This window comes from Hyaena hyaena, unplaced genomic scaffold, assembly GCF_003009895.1.
Source record: "Hyaena hyaena isolate Hyena2069 unplaced genomic scaffold, ASM300989v1 scaffold_821, whole genome shotgun sequence".
NCBI classification, from domain to species: Eukaryota; Metazoa; Chordata; class Mammalia; order Carnivora; family Hyaenidae; genus Hyaena; species Hyaena hyaena.
This window is the reverse complement of record NW_024081452.1, coordinates 270,673-288,407: the sequence shown is the minus strand read 5'-3', so window position 1 is coordinate 288,407 and position 17,735 is coordinate 270,673. Positions and strand designations below refer to the sequence as shown.

At 38.2% G+C, this 17,735-nt stretch overlaps 1 protein-coding gene and 1 pseudogene across 1 annotated transcript; one reads left to right on the top strand and one right to left on the bottom strand.

The window, feature by feature from the left end:
- Positions 1-363: 363 nt before the first annotated feature.
- CGA (glycoprotein hormones, alpha polypeptide) lies at positions 364-17,437 on the top strand. Its single transcript, XM_039219442.1, has 4 exons — positions 364-455; positions 15,354-15,460; positions 16,670-16,854; positions 17,228-17,437. Exons 2-4 carry the CDS (start codon positions 15,361-15,363, stop codon positions 17,303-17,305), a joined length of 363 nt encoding a protein of 120 aa, XP_039075373.1. The 5' UTR covers positions 364-455; positions 15,354-15,360; the 3' UTR covers positions 17,306-17,437.
- On the bottom strand, positions 5,401-5,935 carry LOC120221830 (annotated as a pseudogene).
- Positions 17,438-17,735: the final 298 nt, after the last annotated feature.

The window sequence follows — 17,735 nt, the reverse complement described above, 5'->3', positions numbered from 1 at the left end:
CTTTAAGTAAACATCAGGTACTTAGCTAATTAAATGCAATACTCATAGAGTCTTGTTTATAGGAAAGTGTCAGCTTTCAGGATGTTGTGTGTAAGTCTTGATAAAATTACATAGAAAATGACAGTGTACCCTCTTTTCATAGGCTGACCTTGCAGTCATCACCGCCTGAAAATGGCTCAAAACAAAAAATGATCTGATGGTTGAAACAAGATAAGATCAAATTGATGTCATGGTAATTACACAAAGGACCATTCAATCATTGGGTGGAATTTACTGTTGATCCCTGGGCTTAGATGCAGGTGGGAACATGCAGTTTTTATTACTCTGCTGGTATAAAAGACAAGTGAGGACTTTATTAACTGTAGTTACTGAGAAATCACAAGGCAAAGCCAAAATCCCTCTTCAGATTCACAGTCAACTGCCCTGAACACATCCTGCAAAAAGTCCGGACAAAGGTAATACGAATGATTTTAATTGAGTGAGGAGTAAAATATTTGATAATATAGGCCAGCTATGCATAAGCCTTAGTGAGGAGAGAGACAGACATTTACACATTCTCTTTTCAACACTCATGATTGAATTGGGAGGAAGTCTGCAAAACTGTGGTCTGTGATCACAGGCTAAGATGTTATCTAACCGAAACCAGAAACCAAGTATCTCCTGCTGAGATGTGCAAATGGCTGTCAGTATCTAAAAATTTTCCTCAAGAAATACTGGATGTCGTTTGAAAGACATTTGTTTGAGTGGCTTATAGGGGTCAGGTAGAAGGAGAGTAGACATTATGTAAGTTGTGGATATTGTTTTACCATCAGTTTTTAAATGATGCATAACTATATCTTCAAGCTGGCCAGTAATAAAGCAGCTAGATCACCTCTTTAGCTGAAGGACCACAGCTTCTGATATCTTTTGAATTCATGTTCTCCTGTAGACTTGAATGTAGCAACACTGACAATTTTTGGACAACACTGTTTCCATTTTCTTTTTTTTCATAAAATGCTACAAAAATAAGAGTCAGTGCTATTTCTCCAACTATTACTGATGACCTTGTAATTCTGAATCTCTTGACCCAATATGGTTGGTTTGTTCCAGTGACAGTTTCTGGAAACTTCTGCAAACCTTAGTTATATTTTCGCGAGCACTAGTTGAAATGGCAGCTTACTGAGAAATTGAGACTAGAAAATAAAAGTGCTTTCTTGCTTGTGTTGAGGAATAGGATCTGGGAACATGGAAGAATTATGGATCCCTTGGGAATGTGGAAGCTCCACTTAATCTTCATAGGAACTTTCATTTCCTAAGAACTTCCAGTTCTTTCCCCACTCAAAAAGAAAATAGTTTATATTAGAACAAAGGAATCTTTTTAATTTTCTGAAGATGCCTATTAAATAATTACTTGACCTAATACCAAACCAATTATTCAAACTATTGGTCACCCAAATCGCATTGTAATACATTGCTACATAGTCTTGAATTATTTTAAAGAGATAAGAACCGTTACCGCTTAGGAAAAGTTCATGTGCTTTCATTTTAATTTTAATTTTGGTTTTGGTGTAAGTTTCTTTCATTTTTTCTTTGCAGGCATAGAGTTTTTGAAATTTTGAGTCATATTTTTTTACCATTTCCTGCTGAAAAGGGTAGCATGCAAACAATGTTAGAAAAGCAATTGATTATGTTCCAGAACAGATTCTCAGTTTCATTGTACATTTCTTATAAATGTGGGACTCAAATTTACAAGAAAACTCAAAGTAAGAGCTGGGAAATAGAAATAGCAAAATTAGAAGGTTAATGTGCGTCTTGTTCAGAAATATGTCAAGATAATCTGACTTTCACAAAGAGAAAATGTAGAGGAATCAAGATTTCCATTGAGAACAGTAAGACCCACAACACCAAACTTCTGTTTTTACAGACTGTGAATCCCAAGGTTGTTTGCTATCAATTTGCGATCCTTGCAAATTCCCGGTTTGGTGTATAACATTTCTGTATTACCTATTGTAATGTTGCACAAAGTAATCTGGCCATTCCTTCATTCATCGACTCAGAGATAACATTATAAAAATGCTCTACCATCCTTAAAATGCTGGGGTCAAAGAGAAAGTGAAGGTTTAAATGGGGCTTAGGCTGAACTGAGAGTGGAATCAAGGGCAGTATTGGGAGTCAAAATAGAAAAGACAAGGCACCTGGGCGGCTTAGTCAGTTAAGTTTCTGACTCTTGGTTTTCACTCAGGACATGATCCCATGGTTGGTGGTTTGGAGCCCTGCACTGGGCTTCGTGCTGGCAGTGCAAAGCCTGCTTGGGATGCTCTTTCTCCCTGTCTCTCTGCTCCTTCCCTTCTTGTACTCTCTCTCTCAAACAAATAAATTTTGGAAAAAAATAGAAAAGACATTTGTAACAGCATGATCTATGTGTAAATCCATGTTCTAAAGGAGGTAATGGATTGACCATGTACTTCTGGGCTATAGGGGTAGTACAGGCAGAAAAGCATGATCTTAGAATCAGATCACTTTCCAAGTGACTTTGGCAGATCCTTTTAATTTTCCGAAAGTGTAGTTTTCCAGTCTATGAAACAGGTGCCATCATAATGCTTTCCTCACAGAGGTGTAAAAAGAGTCAAACAAGGGAATATATGTGAAAGCCAATGTTTCCCCCTTTCTCCCACAACCAGACACTAGTCCTCATAACTTGATCAGGTATAAAATGACTCTCGATCTAAATGAAATGGCTTTCTGAAAACTGTTCTGAAGAAGGTGAAGTCAGATAAATATGTAAAATAAAAAATTACATTGGTGAGTTATATTTAAGCTGGCACAACATAGTGCTGATGTAAACAAAAAATGTCAGCATCTTATTTAGGGACATACCATCTGAAAAAAATCATTTAAGAACTTCATTGTAAAATATAAAGATTTGCAGACGGTATAGCGAAGTGTGGTTCAGAGCTTCGAGTTTGGAGTTATAAAGAGATGTTTTAAAATCTTGGCTCCACCAGCAAAAAATTATGTGACTTTGTATGGGTTACTATGCCTCAAGAATTTTTTTTTTATCTGTCAAAATGAGAATAATACTTCACAGGATTGTCATGAGTATTGAATGTATTTGTGTGTTCAAGGTGCCCGAAGGAACATCTGTCACACACAAGTGCTCCATTAACCGTAGGTATTATTTTTAAAATCTAGTTATTGTTATTACCAAAGCCAGTATTGCAGATACTGTGTAGAACACTAACTCCAACATTTTTTCACACATTGCTACGTTTCCCAAATAGAATAACTGGATATGTGTTATATAAATAACCTCCCACAGAGGAAAAGTAAGGAGAAAGTAGAAAGAGGAGAAAGCAGAAAGGCAAGATTGGCGTCCTATATTTCAGACCCAGGAGGAAAAATTTTTGTTATAAGAGATAGCGATAGATAATTGTTCCAGTTATCTATGACTGTGCATCAAACTACCCAAAACCTTAGTGGGTAAAACGACAAGCTATTATTCTGTCATGGTTCTGTAGGTGGCCTGGGCTCACCTGGGCAGTTCTTAACTTGGGTTTCTCATGTATTTGCCATCAGATAGTGCCTGGGGCTGGAATCATCTGGAGTCTCCACTAGATGGGTCATCCAGCATGGCTGCTTCTTTTCTTACTTCTTGGCCTTCTTTCCTCTCTCTGTGTGGCTTGGCTTCTTACCATATGGTAGGCTCAGAGTAGCAGCAACTGTCTTCTAAGAGACAGGAAGCAGGAACTGCCAGGGCAGGCCAGGGATACACCACAACTGGCCCAGGGTTGCTCCTGCCATATTCTATTGGTTAAATAGTCAGAGGGCCCACCGGCATCAAATGGGGTACAAAAATAGACACACCATGTTTTGATGTGGAAGCGCAAGGTCATACTGCAGAAGGAACATAGGCTGAGAGAGACGTTTGTTGCTGTGTTCGGGAAGCATAACCTGCCACAGCAATGAAAACTTAGGGGTCATGAACAACAAAGGAGTTTCTCTTTGAAGTTCTTCTGCTGTGTTTATCACAGAAAAACAAATCCTTGTAAAGTAAGGTGCCAGGGAAGAGAAATCAATAATCCTGGCCTGTCTATTCTATTATTGAAAAACTTCAGGGCAAATGAAATATGTTTTAATGCTCTAGTGTTTTAAGATGGGAATTATAGTTGGTGTGTCAAAAGACTGAATAAAAATAGTTCAGATAAACATAACAAAATATAATGCAAAAATTTTAAAAGTTGTAGGAAACATTCTTATACAACTATAATCATGCTTCATATAAAAACCTTTCTAGCCTTCGGCTACTTTACTTTTCTGAGTGATAAATTGATGCTATCCAGTGTTTTATTACTACAATAATGTTAATCTTAAAAAAATTGGGTATATTAAATTTTTAAAAAATGTTTATTTATTTTAAAGAGGGAGAGAGAGAGAGAGAGAACATGAGCAGGGGAGGGGCAGAGAGAGAGACACACACACACAGAATCTAAAGCAGGCTTCAGGCTCTGAGCTGTCAGCCCAGTGCGGGCTCGAACCTACGAACTGTGAGATCATGACCTGAGCTGCAGTTGGACTCTTAACCGACTGAGCCCCCCAGGAGCCCCCCAAATTGGGTATTTTTAAACAACAAACATTTAAAGTTCTCATCTAAAACAGTATTTTATGGTGCATAGAGTTTGTCCTATCAAAATTTCTTATTGATCTGGTATGCAGACAATTTAAAAAAGACTGATGTGCTAGGAAAGCCAGAGGGTAATGGAAAAACCAAGATTTTAATTACATAATTAAGTTAACATTGTAAAGTGCCTTTAAATAACAAAGTAGAAAGTATGCACCTTATTATATGTCCCTTAAATTTATTCAGTTAAGAAAAGAAACATTTTGGGGCACCTGGGTGGCTCAGTTGGTTGAGCATCCAGTTCTTGATTTTGGTTTAGGTCATGATCTCAGATCCCACGAGCCCCCTCTCCATCTCTACCAGCCCCCATGCTCTTGCGCTCTCGCTGTCTCTCTCTCTCTCTCTCTCTCCCCCCCCCTCAAAAGTAAAAACGGATACAAAAGATAAAAAAGAAAAAAAAGAAAAGCTTCTCAAAATATGATTGTTATAAAAATGGTCATAAAGGCGTTGAAGTAATTTTTATAAATCTATGGCCCCTCAATTTTCTTCTAACTACTGCTTACTTTTTTCCCTTTATTTTTAGAATGAATATGTTAAGGTCATCTTTTGTTCAGTGTTTCTATATGGAAACACCTGTGTTTAGTAAAGCACAGTTGTACAAGTTGTGCTGTATATTTCTCTTGACCACGAGACCCTTGTTTTCTATTTCTTTTCTCTCCATTCCCTCTGGAAAACAAGTTGGCTCCCTTTAAAACTTTTGTGAAGGCACAAAACACTTTTTTTTTTTTTTTTTAAAGCACTTGTTAGCATTCAATGAACCTCCCTCCACATGGGGGCTTCAGGCTGCTACCTGCCCCTGCCCTCTCCCCCCATCTTGTCCTCAGCAATTTACTGAAGAACTTGGCTTTCATGAGCACAGGCTGTTCGGGGAGGTTTTCCTTTCCCTCAACATTGTAGTAGCCCAATCTCATCACATCAATGTAGGACCGGCTCCAGTCTTGTTTTCGGCAGCATTTACCCATGTCTGCTCACTGACCAAGGTCCGTGGTTCATCAAGGTTGAAAGTTGGGCGGAGGCTCTCATTCCTTGTTAAGGGGTAACGCCTCATAGCAACTTTTCCAAAATCACCTGGGTGGTATTTGTGGAAGTTGATCCTGTGGTGATGCCAGCAGCATTACCCCGGCCTCCCGTGGTGCTCTGGTGCTTGCGCGTGGGGCCGTGGCCTAGCCTGACGTGCCCCTGAAGTTTCTGGGTCTTCTTCAGTCAGGATGGCGCGTCAGCAGCCCAGACAAAAGAGGCACAAAGCACTGCTAAGTGACTGAGAGACAGAAATCCCATCCCAAATATTGCCAGCGAGCTGTGTGGCTTTGCTAGGCCTTATCTTCCTCTGGATCCTGGGGCAGTTTGAGGCACAGCCACCTCTAGCTGCTGTGTGAATTTTGAGGACCACTGAATCCATGAAGTTCCAGGGCAAATATCAAGACATGAACATATCTTGCTGCTGTAGGGATTCTCTTTCTGTCAAGCGGATGCTCTTTATTCTCATTTGCTTGTCATCTTTCCCTTCTCATGTCCTCAGCCCAGCAAATGCCTCCGTGCCCACAGATGCTCTCATTCCAGCCTACTTCCCTCTCCTGGTGACTTGCCTTTGTATCTGGGTCAGATAGCAGGAGACTTCTTCCTGTTTGTGCCATCCATGCTTGGCATAGTGCCTCACAGGTAGCAGGGGCTTATTCAAAGTCTTTCAAGGGTTCAATTTGGACCTTAAATGTGGCACTTAACAACACTGAGCTCCCGTCAACTTTTCCAAAACTCATCTTTTTATAATATAGAGAAAACAGTGATTATCTGTATCCAAGAGTGGATGAGATGCTTGGGGACAGATTGAGGGAGCATGGAGCAGTCTCTCCTTGTTTCCCCAGTTGCTCAGTCATCCACATCGCCACCTTTGGAAAAACTATCAGTGAAGGTATTAATGGGTCTGAAGGTAACTGTGGTGCCTGGCAGTAACGTTTGAATGTCTACGTGGAAGAACTGGGAAGCTGGAGGTTCACTGAGACTCGGGGCTGGAGCGTGGGATCATGAAAGACACTGATGGCGGCCCCACGGTGCAGAACATGCTACAAGAACAAGGTAGAAACTCATTTACTGCAAGTAGAGCACATGAGGGAAGAAAAATACTTGCCAGGGCCACTCCAAGCCAAGTTTCCTTACTACTGACCGCAGGCTCTTCAAACTCGTCCCCCTGGAGACAGAGGCGGGCCCTCAGCAGGAGGTGGATGTGAGCCTGCTCTGTGGCCTGCTCTGTGGAACCTGTGGGAAGATGGATTCCCAACCTTCTACTTTCCCTTGTGACTTTCCTCCTTCAAATCTTTCATCAAGGTGAACTATGGCCATCTCCTCTGCCCCAGGCAAGATGCTAAAACTTACAGGCCTATCCCCTGTTTAATAAACAATCATTGAAAACCCACCTCAGGCCAGGCAATGTGCTGGGGATTAAAGCTTCATTATCAGGATTCCCTCTCATTAGTTACTGTTCGTGGAAGGCAGCCTGCTTGTCCATTCCTTGGTAGTTAGCTGGGTTAGATGGGGCTTCTGAGGTGAAGCCGTAGGTTAACCCTCTAGAAGTCAGTTAGATTTCTACTGTTTTGTTAACAAAGAACTGTGCTTCTAATCCTAGCCAGTCATCTCAAAAGCGTGCTATGAGTCAGATGGGCTTCCCCGTGTGGGGAGTATGGATGACTCACCCCCGGCCATCACCACCATTAGAAAAACCGAAAACTTTACTCTCTGGCAGAGGGGGGGGCAAGTGAAGGGCAGGATGTCACATTGTACCAGGCACTTGTAGTCTTGGAGCAATCTCTTATATGTATGTACATCTACGTATGTGTGTATACATACGTGTAGGTATACATATGTGGACAGGTACGCACATATAGACATGCACATCTGCCCATATATAAGTATATGAAAACATTGAATTTGCCTTGAAGTCTTTCCATAATAGGATAGATAGGCCAGGATGGTCGACAGCCAGCCACCTTATTTTATAGGGGTTTTTTTCTGTGATGAAAACAGAGCAGGAGAGGCAAAGAGAAGCTCCCTGGTTGTTCACTGTCCTTAAGTGTTCAGGTGATAGCAGGTTGTAGTTCCAAAGAAGGCCACAAAAATATCTCTTAGACTAAATTCCCTCTGCAGTATGAGAGTAAATGTGCCATTTCCACATCAAAAAGTGGTGTGTCTATTTTGTATCTCATTTGATATACAGGGTGTGTGTGTGTGTGTGTGTGTGTGTGTGTAGGATACTTGGTCTAGCTAGCTAGCTTGTATGGTATACTGGTAGAGCATTTACCTGTTTCATGAATCCTTTAATATATTATATATAATCACAGTAAATAATATTTTGAAAACATATTAAATAATAATAGTAAATTACAGCAATAATATTCTTTTACACTTTTTTTTTTAAAGGGTGTTTTTTTTTATTTTTTTATTTCTAGGAGAGAGAGAGAGACAGTGTGAGCAAGGGAGGGTCAGAGAGAGAGGGAGTCACAGACTCTGAAACAGGCTCCAGGCTCTGAGCTGGCAGTCAGCACAGAGCCCGATGCGGGGCTCGAACCCACGAACCGTGAGATCATGACCTAAGCGAAAGTCGGACCCTTAACCGACTAAGCCACCCAGGCGCCCCTCTTTTACACTTTTAAGAATGCTGTTTTCTCCAGTCTTATCATGAATCCAAATTTGTGCACACATATAGTTTGATATAAACTAAGAGATGCCCAGTTTAAACCTCGAAGCTCTTATGTGTGCTTTTTATGAATGCTTTCTTTTGAATTTTTGTAACTTTTATATCTTACCATAAGACGGCTTCTACCTACGGGCGCCTGGGGGGCTCAGTTGGCTGAGCATCTGACTCTTGACTTCGGCTCAGGGCATGATCTCGAGGTTAGTGAGTTTGAACCCCGCAGCAGGCTCTGTGCTGACAGTGCAGAGCCTGCTTGGGATTCTCTCTCTCCCTCCATCTCCGCCCATCTCCCCTTTGTGCTCTCTCTCACTCTCAAAATAAATAAATAAATAACCTTAAAAAAAAGAGAGATGGCTTCTGTCTGTGGCATATTTACCAATTATAGATTCACATATTAGCCAGCTACAAATTGTAGAACTAAGTGAGAACATATGGCCTCTAATTAATTTATTATGTGAAATTATTTTATTCATTAAAGATTTACTTTAAGACCTCATTTAAGAGTTATCTTGTTCCTTAATAAGAACTCTACATTAGCAACTTTGGGTTATATTATTATTACTGTCCTAAAGTCTCAGTGCAACATACTTGCATCTAGTCTGTACAAGGCTCTATGCTAGGGTGGTGGTAGATCAGAGGGGCATAGCTTGTACCCTTAAGAGGTTTTTACAGAAATGGAGAGACAAACATGTACCTAACCAGGTAGAGTTCAGGGCAGATTGTGGAACTTCATCTAAGGATGCTGAGCAAAGTGATAGGTGGATTCAGTGGAGACAATTATGTATTCTGGCTTTGGGTTTGGGTAACACCTTCACGGGGAAGCTGGCAGCTAGGCAGATCCTTAAAGGCTGAGGTGGATGGAGTGCGTAGGAGGAGAAAGGCATTATGGGCCAAGTTGAGAAAACACACATTCTCTCGGACTGACATCATTCTGATGTGGCAAGGGGCAGGAGGTGAGAGCATGTTGGGTGGACATTGGAGATGCACTGTGGGGTCAGATGTACAGAGTCTGTGATGTCTGCAAGGTACTCACTTGGAATGCCAGAAGAGGCTGAGGTTGGGAAATCTGATTTACTTTGAGCTATTTTGCAAAATAGCATAAATCTCAGCCAAATGTAATTATTTTTCCTGTCTTGATTCTTAATATTTTTCTTCCAAATTCCAAAACAGAAAGACCTAAAGGTGATGAGAATGATAAAACCATTTATTAAAATGTTTTCAAGATTTGGAGGTTAATCCTTTTCTGCTTGATTAATCTCATTTCTTTTCAAAATGAAGTCACTTCTGTTACTGAAAGCTACAGCAATGGTGACTTTGATGGTGACTTTGGTTCTGCCTTTTCAATCTTCACTTTATCTTAACGCAAATTCTAAAATGTGCATTGACTTCATGCTCTCACATTCTTGTTATAAGTGTTTCTCTCTGAATTAATTCTGATATAATTGTTCACTGCATAATGCTGAATTTTCATAATATATGAGCTGCAATATCAAAGCACAAAAATGATACTAGTTTAAAAAAGGAAACTAGTTTCAATTCTGAAAACTTCCTTGTGGCTTTATGTATCACTTAAGCAGTGGTTCTCAGAGTTTTGGGTCTCAAAAACTGTTTATGCTCTTAAAAATTGTTGAAGAGTTCAAAGAATTTTTTGTGAAGTTATATTTATTGACATTTACTGATTTAGAAATTATGTTAGAAAAAGTTTTAACATATTTATTCATTTTATTTTTTAAAATTTATTTTAAAGGTTATTTATTTAGGGGTGCCTGGGTGGCTCAGTCGGTCATGTGTCAGACTTTGGCTCAGGTCATGATCTCATGGTTCGTGAGTTCGAGCCTTTCATAGGATTCTCTACTGTCTGCCCAGAGTCCACTTTGCATCTTCTGTTTCCCTCTCTCTGTCCCTCCCCTGCTTGTGCTCTCTCTCTCTCTCTCTCACACACACAAATAAACATTAAAATTTTTTTAAAAGAATAAAGTTTATTTATTTATTTTGAGAGAAAGTGAGAGAGAGTGTGTGCACGTACAAGCAGGTGAGGGGGAGAGAGAGGGAGAGAGAGAATCCCAAGCAGGCTGCACACTGTCAGCACTGGAGCCTGACTTGGGGCTCAGACTCACTAACTGTGATATCATGGCCTGAGCCCAAATCAAGAGTTGGTTGCTTAACCAGCTGAGTCACCCATGCACCCCTTTATTCATTTTGGAACAACCACAATTAACCTATCATATGTTAACACAAATGTATATTTATTTAAAAAAATGCCAACTTCCAGCGGCACCTGGGTGGCTCAGTTGGTTAAGCCTCCAACTTCAGCTCGGGTCACCATCTCACGGTTCATGGGTTTGAGCCCGTGTTGGGCTCTGAGCTGTTAGCACAGCTGGAGCTAAGCTGGAGCCTGCTTTGGATTCTGTGTCTCTCTCTTTCTCTGCGCCCCCCCCCCCCACCTCTTGCTTGTGCTTTATCTCTCTCTGTCTCTCAAAAATGAATAAATGTTAAAAGAATTTTGATGACCATTTCCAAAACAAAAAAATCAGTGAGAAAGGTGGCATTATAATTTTTTTCATAATTTTTAAAAAAGATTGACCTAATAGAACATAGCTAGATTTTCATGTGCATCGTTAATCAATCTGTTGATTGTTTAACAATGACTAACCAATTGTACATGTCATGTAGCTTCTAGAAGATTTCTCTGAACACTCATGGGAGGCTGAGAGTGAAAACAGTAACATCTCAGTATTACTATGAAAATCATTTTCACCTCACAAACCTACTGAAAAGTGTTTAGAGTCCCCAGATCACACTTTGAGAACCACCAACTTAGAACAATATTTAATTAGTGCTAATTATGGATGAAGAGAAATAAATCCCATAAATACTTACGTATAAGTATATACATCAGGTAGAAATAATAATATTCCTTTGCTTTAGCCTTACCTATATTTATGCAGTTTGTTTTTTTATATTATAAACTGTTCTGCCATCTCACAAGTTTTTCTTAAAAGATATAGAAGTTGATATAAACCTTTTGCAAAAATATAGTCTCATGATGTCAGTCTACATGAAAAACAACAACAAATGTTGACTCGTGCAATTTTAAACTTTATTTTAGAATGCCTTTTTTTAAAAGTAAACTTTTTGTTTTGAAGAATTATAGATTTAGAAGTTGTAAAAATATGTACAGAGAAGTTCTGGGTATACTTTAGCCAGTTTCTCCCAAAGATAACACTGTGCCTAACCATAGTACAATGTGAAAACCAGGAAATAGACATTGGTACAAGCCACAGAGCTTATTTAGATTTCACTCGTATTGTGTGTGTGTATGTGTGTGTGAGTGTGTGTGTAGTTCCATGCAATTTAATACCATTATAGATTAGTGTGGCAACTATCACAATCAAGTGACAGAACTGTTTCATTACCCCAGAACTCACTTGTGCTGCCTCTGTATAGTCATTCTTCTCCCCACTCAACTCCCTCCCTAATACTAAGTCCTTAAAACTTAATTTATTCTGCTTTCTCTAATTTTGCTATTTCAAGAGTGTTATATAAACAGAACCATACAGTATGCAACCTTCACTCAACACAGTATCAGTGAGATCCATCCATGTTACATGGAGATACATCCATCTATATCAATAATGTGTTCCTTTTAGTTGCTACATGGTATTCGTTGGTGTGGATGTACCACTGCTTGTATAACCATTTATTTGTTGAAGGCATTTGGGTTGTTTCCAGTTTTTGGCTATTATAAATAAATCTGTTCTGAACCTTCATATATAGGTTTTATATGAACATAATTTTCCTTTCTTTGATGTAAATGCCTGAGTATAAATGCTGGGTTATATGGTAAGTTTCATAAGAAACTTGTAAATGAGTTTCCATTTTACATTCCCACCAGCAATGTTTGAATTATCCTGCTTCTCTGTATCCATGCCAGCATTTGGTATTATCATTATGTTTTATTTTAGCTATTCTGGTTGCTGTATAATATTTCACTGAAGTTTTAATTTGCATGTTACTGATGGCTTGATCATGTTGAATACTTTCCATGTCCTTATTTGCCATCTATATATTCTTTCTGATGCAACACCCATTTTATAATTGAACTTTTTTTTGAGAGTTTTTTGGGGGTTGTTTTGAGAGTTTGTTATATATTCTAGATACTAGCCCTTTGTTGATATGTGGCTTGCGAATATTTTCTTCAAGTTTGTATCTTGTATTTCTATCTCCTTTTCTTTGTTTATTTATTTAGAGAGAGGGAAAGAATGAGTGAGGGAGTAGGGGCAGAGAGAGAGAGAGAGAGAGAGAGAGAGAGAGAAAGAGAGAGAGAGAGAGAGAGAGAATCCCTAACAGGCTCCTCACTGACCTGATGTGGGGCTCAGTCCCCAGAACCATGACTGAAATCAAAAGTCAGATGCTTAATTGACTAAGCCACTCAGGCGCCCCTGTATTTTTATCTTCTTAACAAAGGATTAACCCATAATTTAGTTGAAGTCCAATTTGTCAATTTTTCTTTTACGGGTCATATTTTTGTTGTTAACTCTTAAAACTCTTAATTTAGTCCTTGGTCCCCCATTTTTTCCCATTTGTTTCCAAAAATTTTTATAGTTTCACATTTTACTTTGTCTTTGATTCATTTCAGCTTTCATACAAGGTATGAAGTTTACATCAATTTTTTTGGGGGGGTGGGCTTCTGTATCCAATTGTACAGGCAGCCATTGTTAAAAACGTTAAATTTCTTTGTTAAATTGTTTTGGCATCTTTGTCAAAAGGCAGCTGGCCATGTTTGTGTAGGTCTATTTCTGGGTTCTTTATTTTGTTCTATTCATTTATATATCTATCTCTCTGCCAATATCACACAGTTTTGATTACTGTAACTATACACTAAGTCTTAACATTGGGAACAGTGATTCCTCCCACTTGCTTTCTACTGTTGTTTTAGTTACTTTAGATCTTTTGCCTTTCAATAATAATAATCTTGTCTATGTCTATAAAAGCTGTACTGGGATTTTGATAGGCATTTCATTTAACAAAAAAATCAGTTTGGAAATAATTGACATCTTTATCATGTTGAGCCTTCCAATTCATTAACATGATATGTCTTTCCATTTATTTAGGTCTTCTTTGATTTATTTCATCAGTATTTTGTAATTCTCAGTATAAACATCCTGTATATATTTTGGCAGATTTATAGTTAAGTATTTTCTTTCCTTTGGAGCAATTGTAAATGGTATTGTGTTTTAAATTTGTTTCTACATTATTCTTTTAAGTATGAAGAAATACAATTCATTTTTGTGTATTGATCTTATGTCATGCAATATTGTTGAACTCACTGCTTAGTTCCAGGACCTTTTTTTGTAAGTTCCTTTTCTTTTTTTAAACATAGATGATCATGTCTTCTACATGTAAAGATATATTTCTTCTCTTTAAATTTGTGTGCCTTTAATTTCTTTTTCTTGCCATATTGCACTGGCTGGAACTTTCAGTACTGTACTGAATAACAGAGGTGAAGTGGACATCCTTGCCATGTTGCTGATCTTGGGTGGGGGGAACATTCTGTTTTCACCACTGAGTATAATGTTAGCTGCAGGTTTTGTATAAATGCTCTTCATCAAGTTGAGAAAACCATTTTGTTTTCTGAAACTTTTTATTATGAAAGCATAGTGAATGCTGTCAAATGCATTTCTTTGTCGACTGACAAATCATATGATTTTTTCTTCTTTATCCTGTTGATATGGTAGATTGTATTAAATGATTTTCAAATATTGAACCAGCCTTGCATATATGAATTATTCCCTGTTGGTCATGTATAAATCTTTTTATACATTACTGGGTTCAACTTGCTATTATTTTGTTAGGATTTTTGCATCTAATTTCATGATGTATACTAGTCTTCCTTACTTCTTTTTTTTGTTTCTTTGTTTCTTTGTTTGTTTCTCTGTTTGTTTCTTTGTTTGTTTCTTTTTCTTTTCTTTCTTTCTTAATTTGTCTGGTTTTTGTATCAGACCATAATCCTGGTCTCACAAAATGAGTTGGGAACTATTCCTTCCTCCTCTATTTTGTAAAACAGATTCTGTAAAGTTGGTTTTAATTTTCCTTTAAATAATCTGAATTGTCTTTTTATTGGTAATTGATGCTCTGTTCATCTTATCTCTCATGGTTTGAACATGGACAATCCATAACACTTTCACTTTAAAAATAGGAATAAACTTGCCCATTTAAGCTTACATGAAAGTTTTCTAGGACATGTGGAGACACAGTCCAATTCCTTGTCTTCCCATTCCCAGGTGCAGTGATGTCAGTGCTGGATATGGTCAGTCATAGGCTGGCCTTGGCTAGCCTGATCTTAGGCACTGAAAATGCTTAGGTAAAGCTGTATCTACAGGTATAAATAATCAAGAAGTGCATTTAGGAAAACCGTGATCAATATTCCCTGCTGTCTACTCTTGCCACATTGTTAGGCTAACATTTCCTGCTGCACACTGATAATGAGTCTTAGAGCTCATTTGCCACCAGTGGATAAAAAGCAGGACAGACATTGTCCTTTCCTTCTATTCTCATACCTGAGAATATAGGAATGGGAAGGATGAACTCAACTGCTTGTACAATTTATACGTTGTATATAAACTTATTTCTTTTATATGGGCTTATCTATCAATCTCTCATCTATTATTTGTCTACCTATCTTCTTAGGTATTATCTAGTTTAAGTTTCATGTCTTACAGATAAGGGCACTGAGACTTAAGAGAATGATATATTTAAAAAGAGAATTTTTTTATTAGCATCAAGCCCAATTGTATTTGTTAATATGAGAAATGGAAAGATTCAATTCTTTAGCTTTTTCCTTAGGAAAAAAAATTTTTTTCTTTACCTGTCTCCAGAGTTTGTTAGGAGTTGTAAGCAGAGGGGTGAAGACACTGATGACTATTATTCATAGAAATGTTAAAACTACTAGTCGTTGTTATGACTGGTAAGCCAATTTAGAGTAACTTTTTTTCCTTTTCTGTTTTGCAGGAGAGCCATGAATTACTACAGAAAATATGCAGCTGTCATTCTGGCCATACTCTCTGTGTTTCTGCATATTCTCCATTCTTTTCCTGATGGAGAGTTTACAGTGCAGGGTATGTGACCAGACAGATTTGCAGCAATGAGGAAAACACTTTTCTAGATATACATCAGTAACTCCATTAACTACATTTCTACTTCCTTTTCAAATGTGATAAACCTTTGCTGCTGGGTGCATACCTAGGCAGTTTTAGATTGTAAACATCAAGTTAAATTAGGTTCAGAAAATGTATAGTAAAATTTATCTAACATGTCCATTTAAATACCAGCATGTACATCTTCATCTAAAATAGATTCCATGTTATTCTTTATCTGAGTTTTACAAGCAGAAAATTCTCCTTATTCAGTTAGTTCAGTTTTGTTTGGTTTGGTTTGGTTTTTCTGTTTTCTTTTTTTTACATTTCTCCCGGAAGATTTGAGAAGATTTCAACATCAGTTTTGCTGGTGAATTTTCACATTAGTTAACAAGTGAGAAAAACAAAACCATTTTGTTCAGTACATTTATTCTGCTGTATTGTTTGAAAAATCTCATATAGTAGCTGATATAAGTCCATCTGCTACAAAACTGTGACCTACTCTTGGTTATGGCTTTTCTTAGACAAGTAGTAATATTTTAATCCCAGTTCTCAAGTGCGGGTGCTCCATCTAATATCAGGCTCTCTACATTCACCAAGCTTTCTTAATTCTGACATATTTTTCTCTGTCAATATTTGGAGTTTCCACGGGGAAAAAAACAATAACAGATTCTAAAGGGGAAAACAGTTTGCCTCTGGGCAAAATTCTCCTTTCAGATGAACATGGTGTTTTCATCTGTCAAATTTTGTGATCCTTATAGGCATGCCATTAGCATTGGGATAGAGAATCCATGGTTGAAGAAAGAGAAACTATTACTCTTTCTTTAATGTTTATATGAGAGACTACAGCTCTTGAGTAGTATGCACACATATCTGCAAAAATTGTTTCCTATGAAAATAACTATAATCAATACAAATAGATTATATGCATAAAGATTAACAGTCAAACAGTATTTATTATTTTCCTCTTATTTACAATAGAAAAAGAATATTTACAATCCCATAATAAGGAAAAATTCAGTTTATTTCTTTAAAATTTTATTTAAAAAATATTTTTAAAGTAAATTTTATGCCCAGGGTGGGGCTTGGTCTTATGATCCTGAGATCAAGAGTCACAGGCAGCCAGGCGTTCCTCAGTTTCTTTTTGAGTCATCCTTGGATTATTGTGCTCTTTGCCTTTTTTGGTGACAGGGTGCCCAGAATGCAAGCTAAAGGAAAACAAATACTTCTCCAAGTTGGGTGCCCCAATTTATCAGTGCATGGGCTGCTGCTTCTCCAGAGCATATCCCACTCCAGCAAGGTCCAAGAAGACAATGTTGGTCCCAAAGAACATCACCTCAGAAGCCACATGCTGTGTGGCCAAAGCCTTTACCAAGGTGAGAACTTGAAGGGCCCCAGAAGCTTTCTAACAGTCCAGTCAGATAAATGTCCCCAGAACACGTCCATGGGGTTTAATGTCAGAGGGGTCTAATGACCCACCTTCGCTGGGCATTTGTACAGAGACCTCTACCCTTTAATCAAAAGAGTAACCTGCGGGGACAGGCTGGATTTATTCAGAATGAAAGCAAGAGCTGCGGAGGTGATGATGGGTAGGTTGGAAGAGAGTATAGCATACATACATAGTGCAAACGTAATCTTCTAGAATGAAATATTAGCTGATATGGAGAATGTACAAATGTAGCAAGCATTTCAGTTTTGTCCGCCCATCCATCCAACTACCCATTCACCTTTTTCCCACTTTCTCTTTAGGCCACAGTAATGGGAAATGCCAAAGTGGAGAACCACACGGAGTGCCACTGCAGTACTTGTTATTATCACAAATCTTAAATATTTTGCAAAGTGTGTGTTGATGATGGCTGATTTTCTGGAATGAAAAATTAATTTTTTCAGTGTTTATGGCCTTGCAAGATAAAACTCTCTTCTTCCTTACTATATGACTTTGGCATGCTTCAAGGATGTGCTGTGGCTTTGTGCCTTTCTCTTTACCCTACAGGATAATTGGAAGTCTAGTTCTTTTCATGTGGAGTATAATACAGCATCTAGTGTGACCATAAAAAGCTGGTTCCTCTGGAAATAAAGCCTTTCAAATCATCATTCTGTGTCTGATTCTAATTTTTTTCTTAAGAGTTTATTTTTAAGAGAGAGAGAGAGAGAGAGAGAGAGAGAGAGTGAGCAGGGGAGGGGCAGAGACAGAGGAGAGACACAGAATCCAAAGTAGGCTCCAGGCTCTGAGCTGTCAGCACAGAGCCTAATGCGG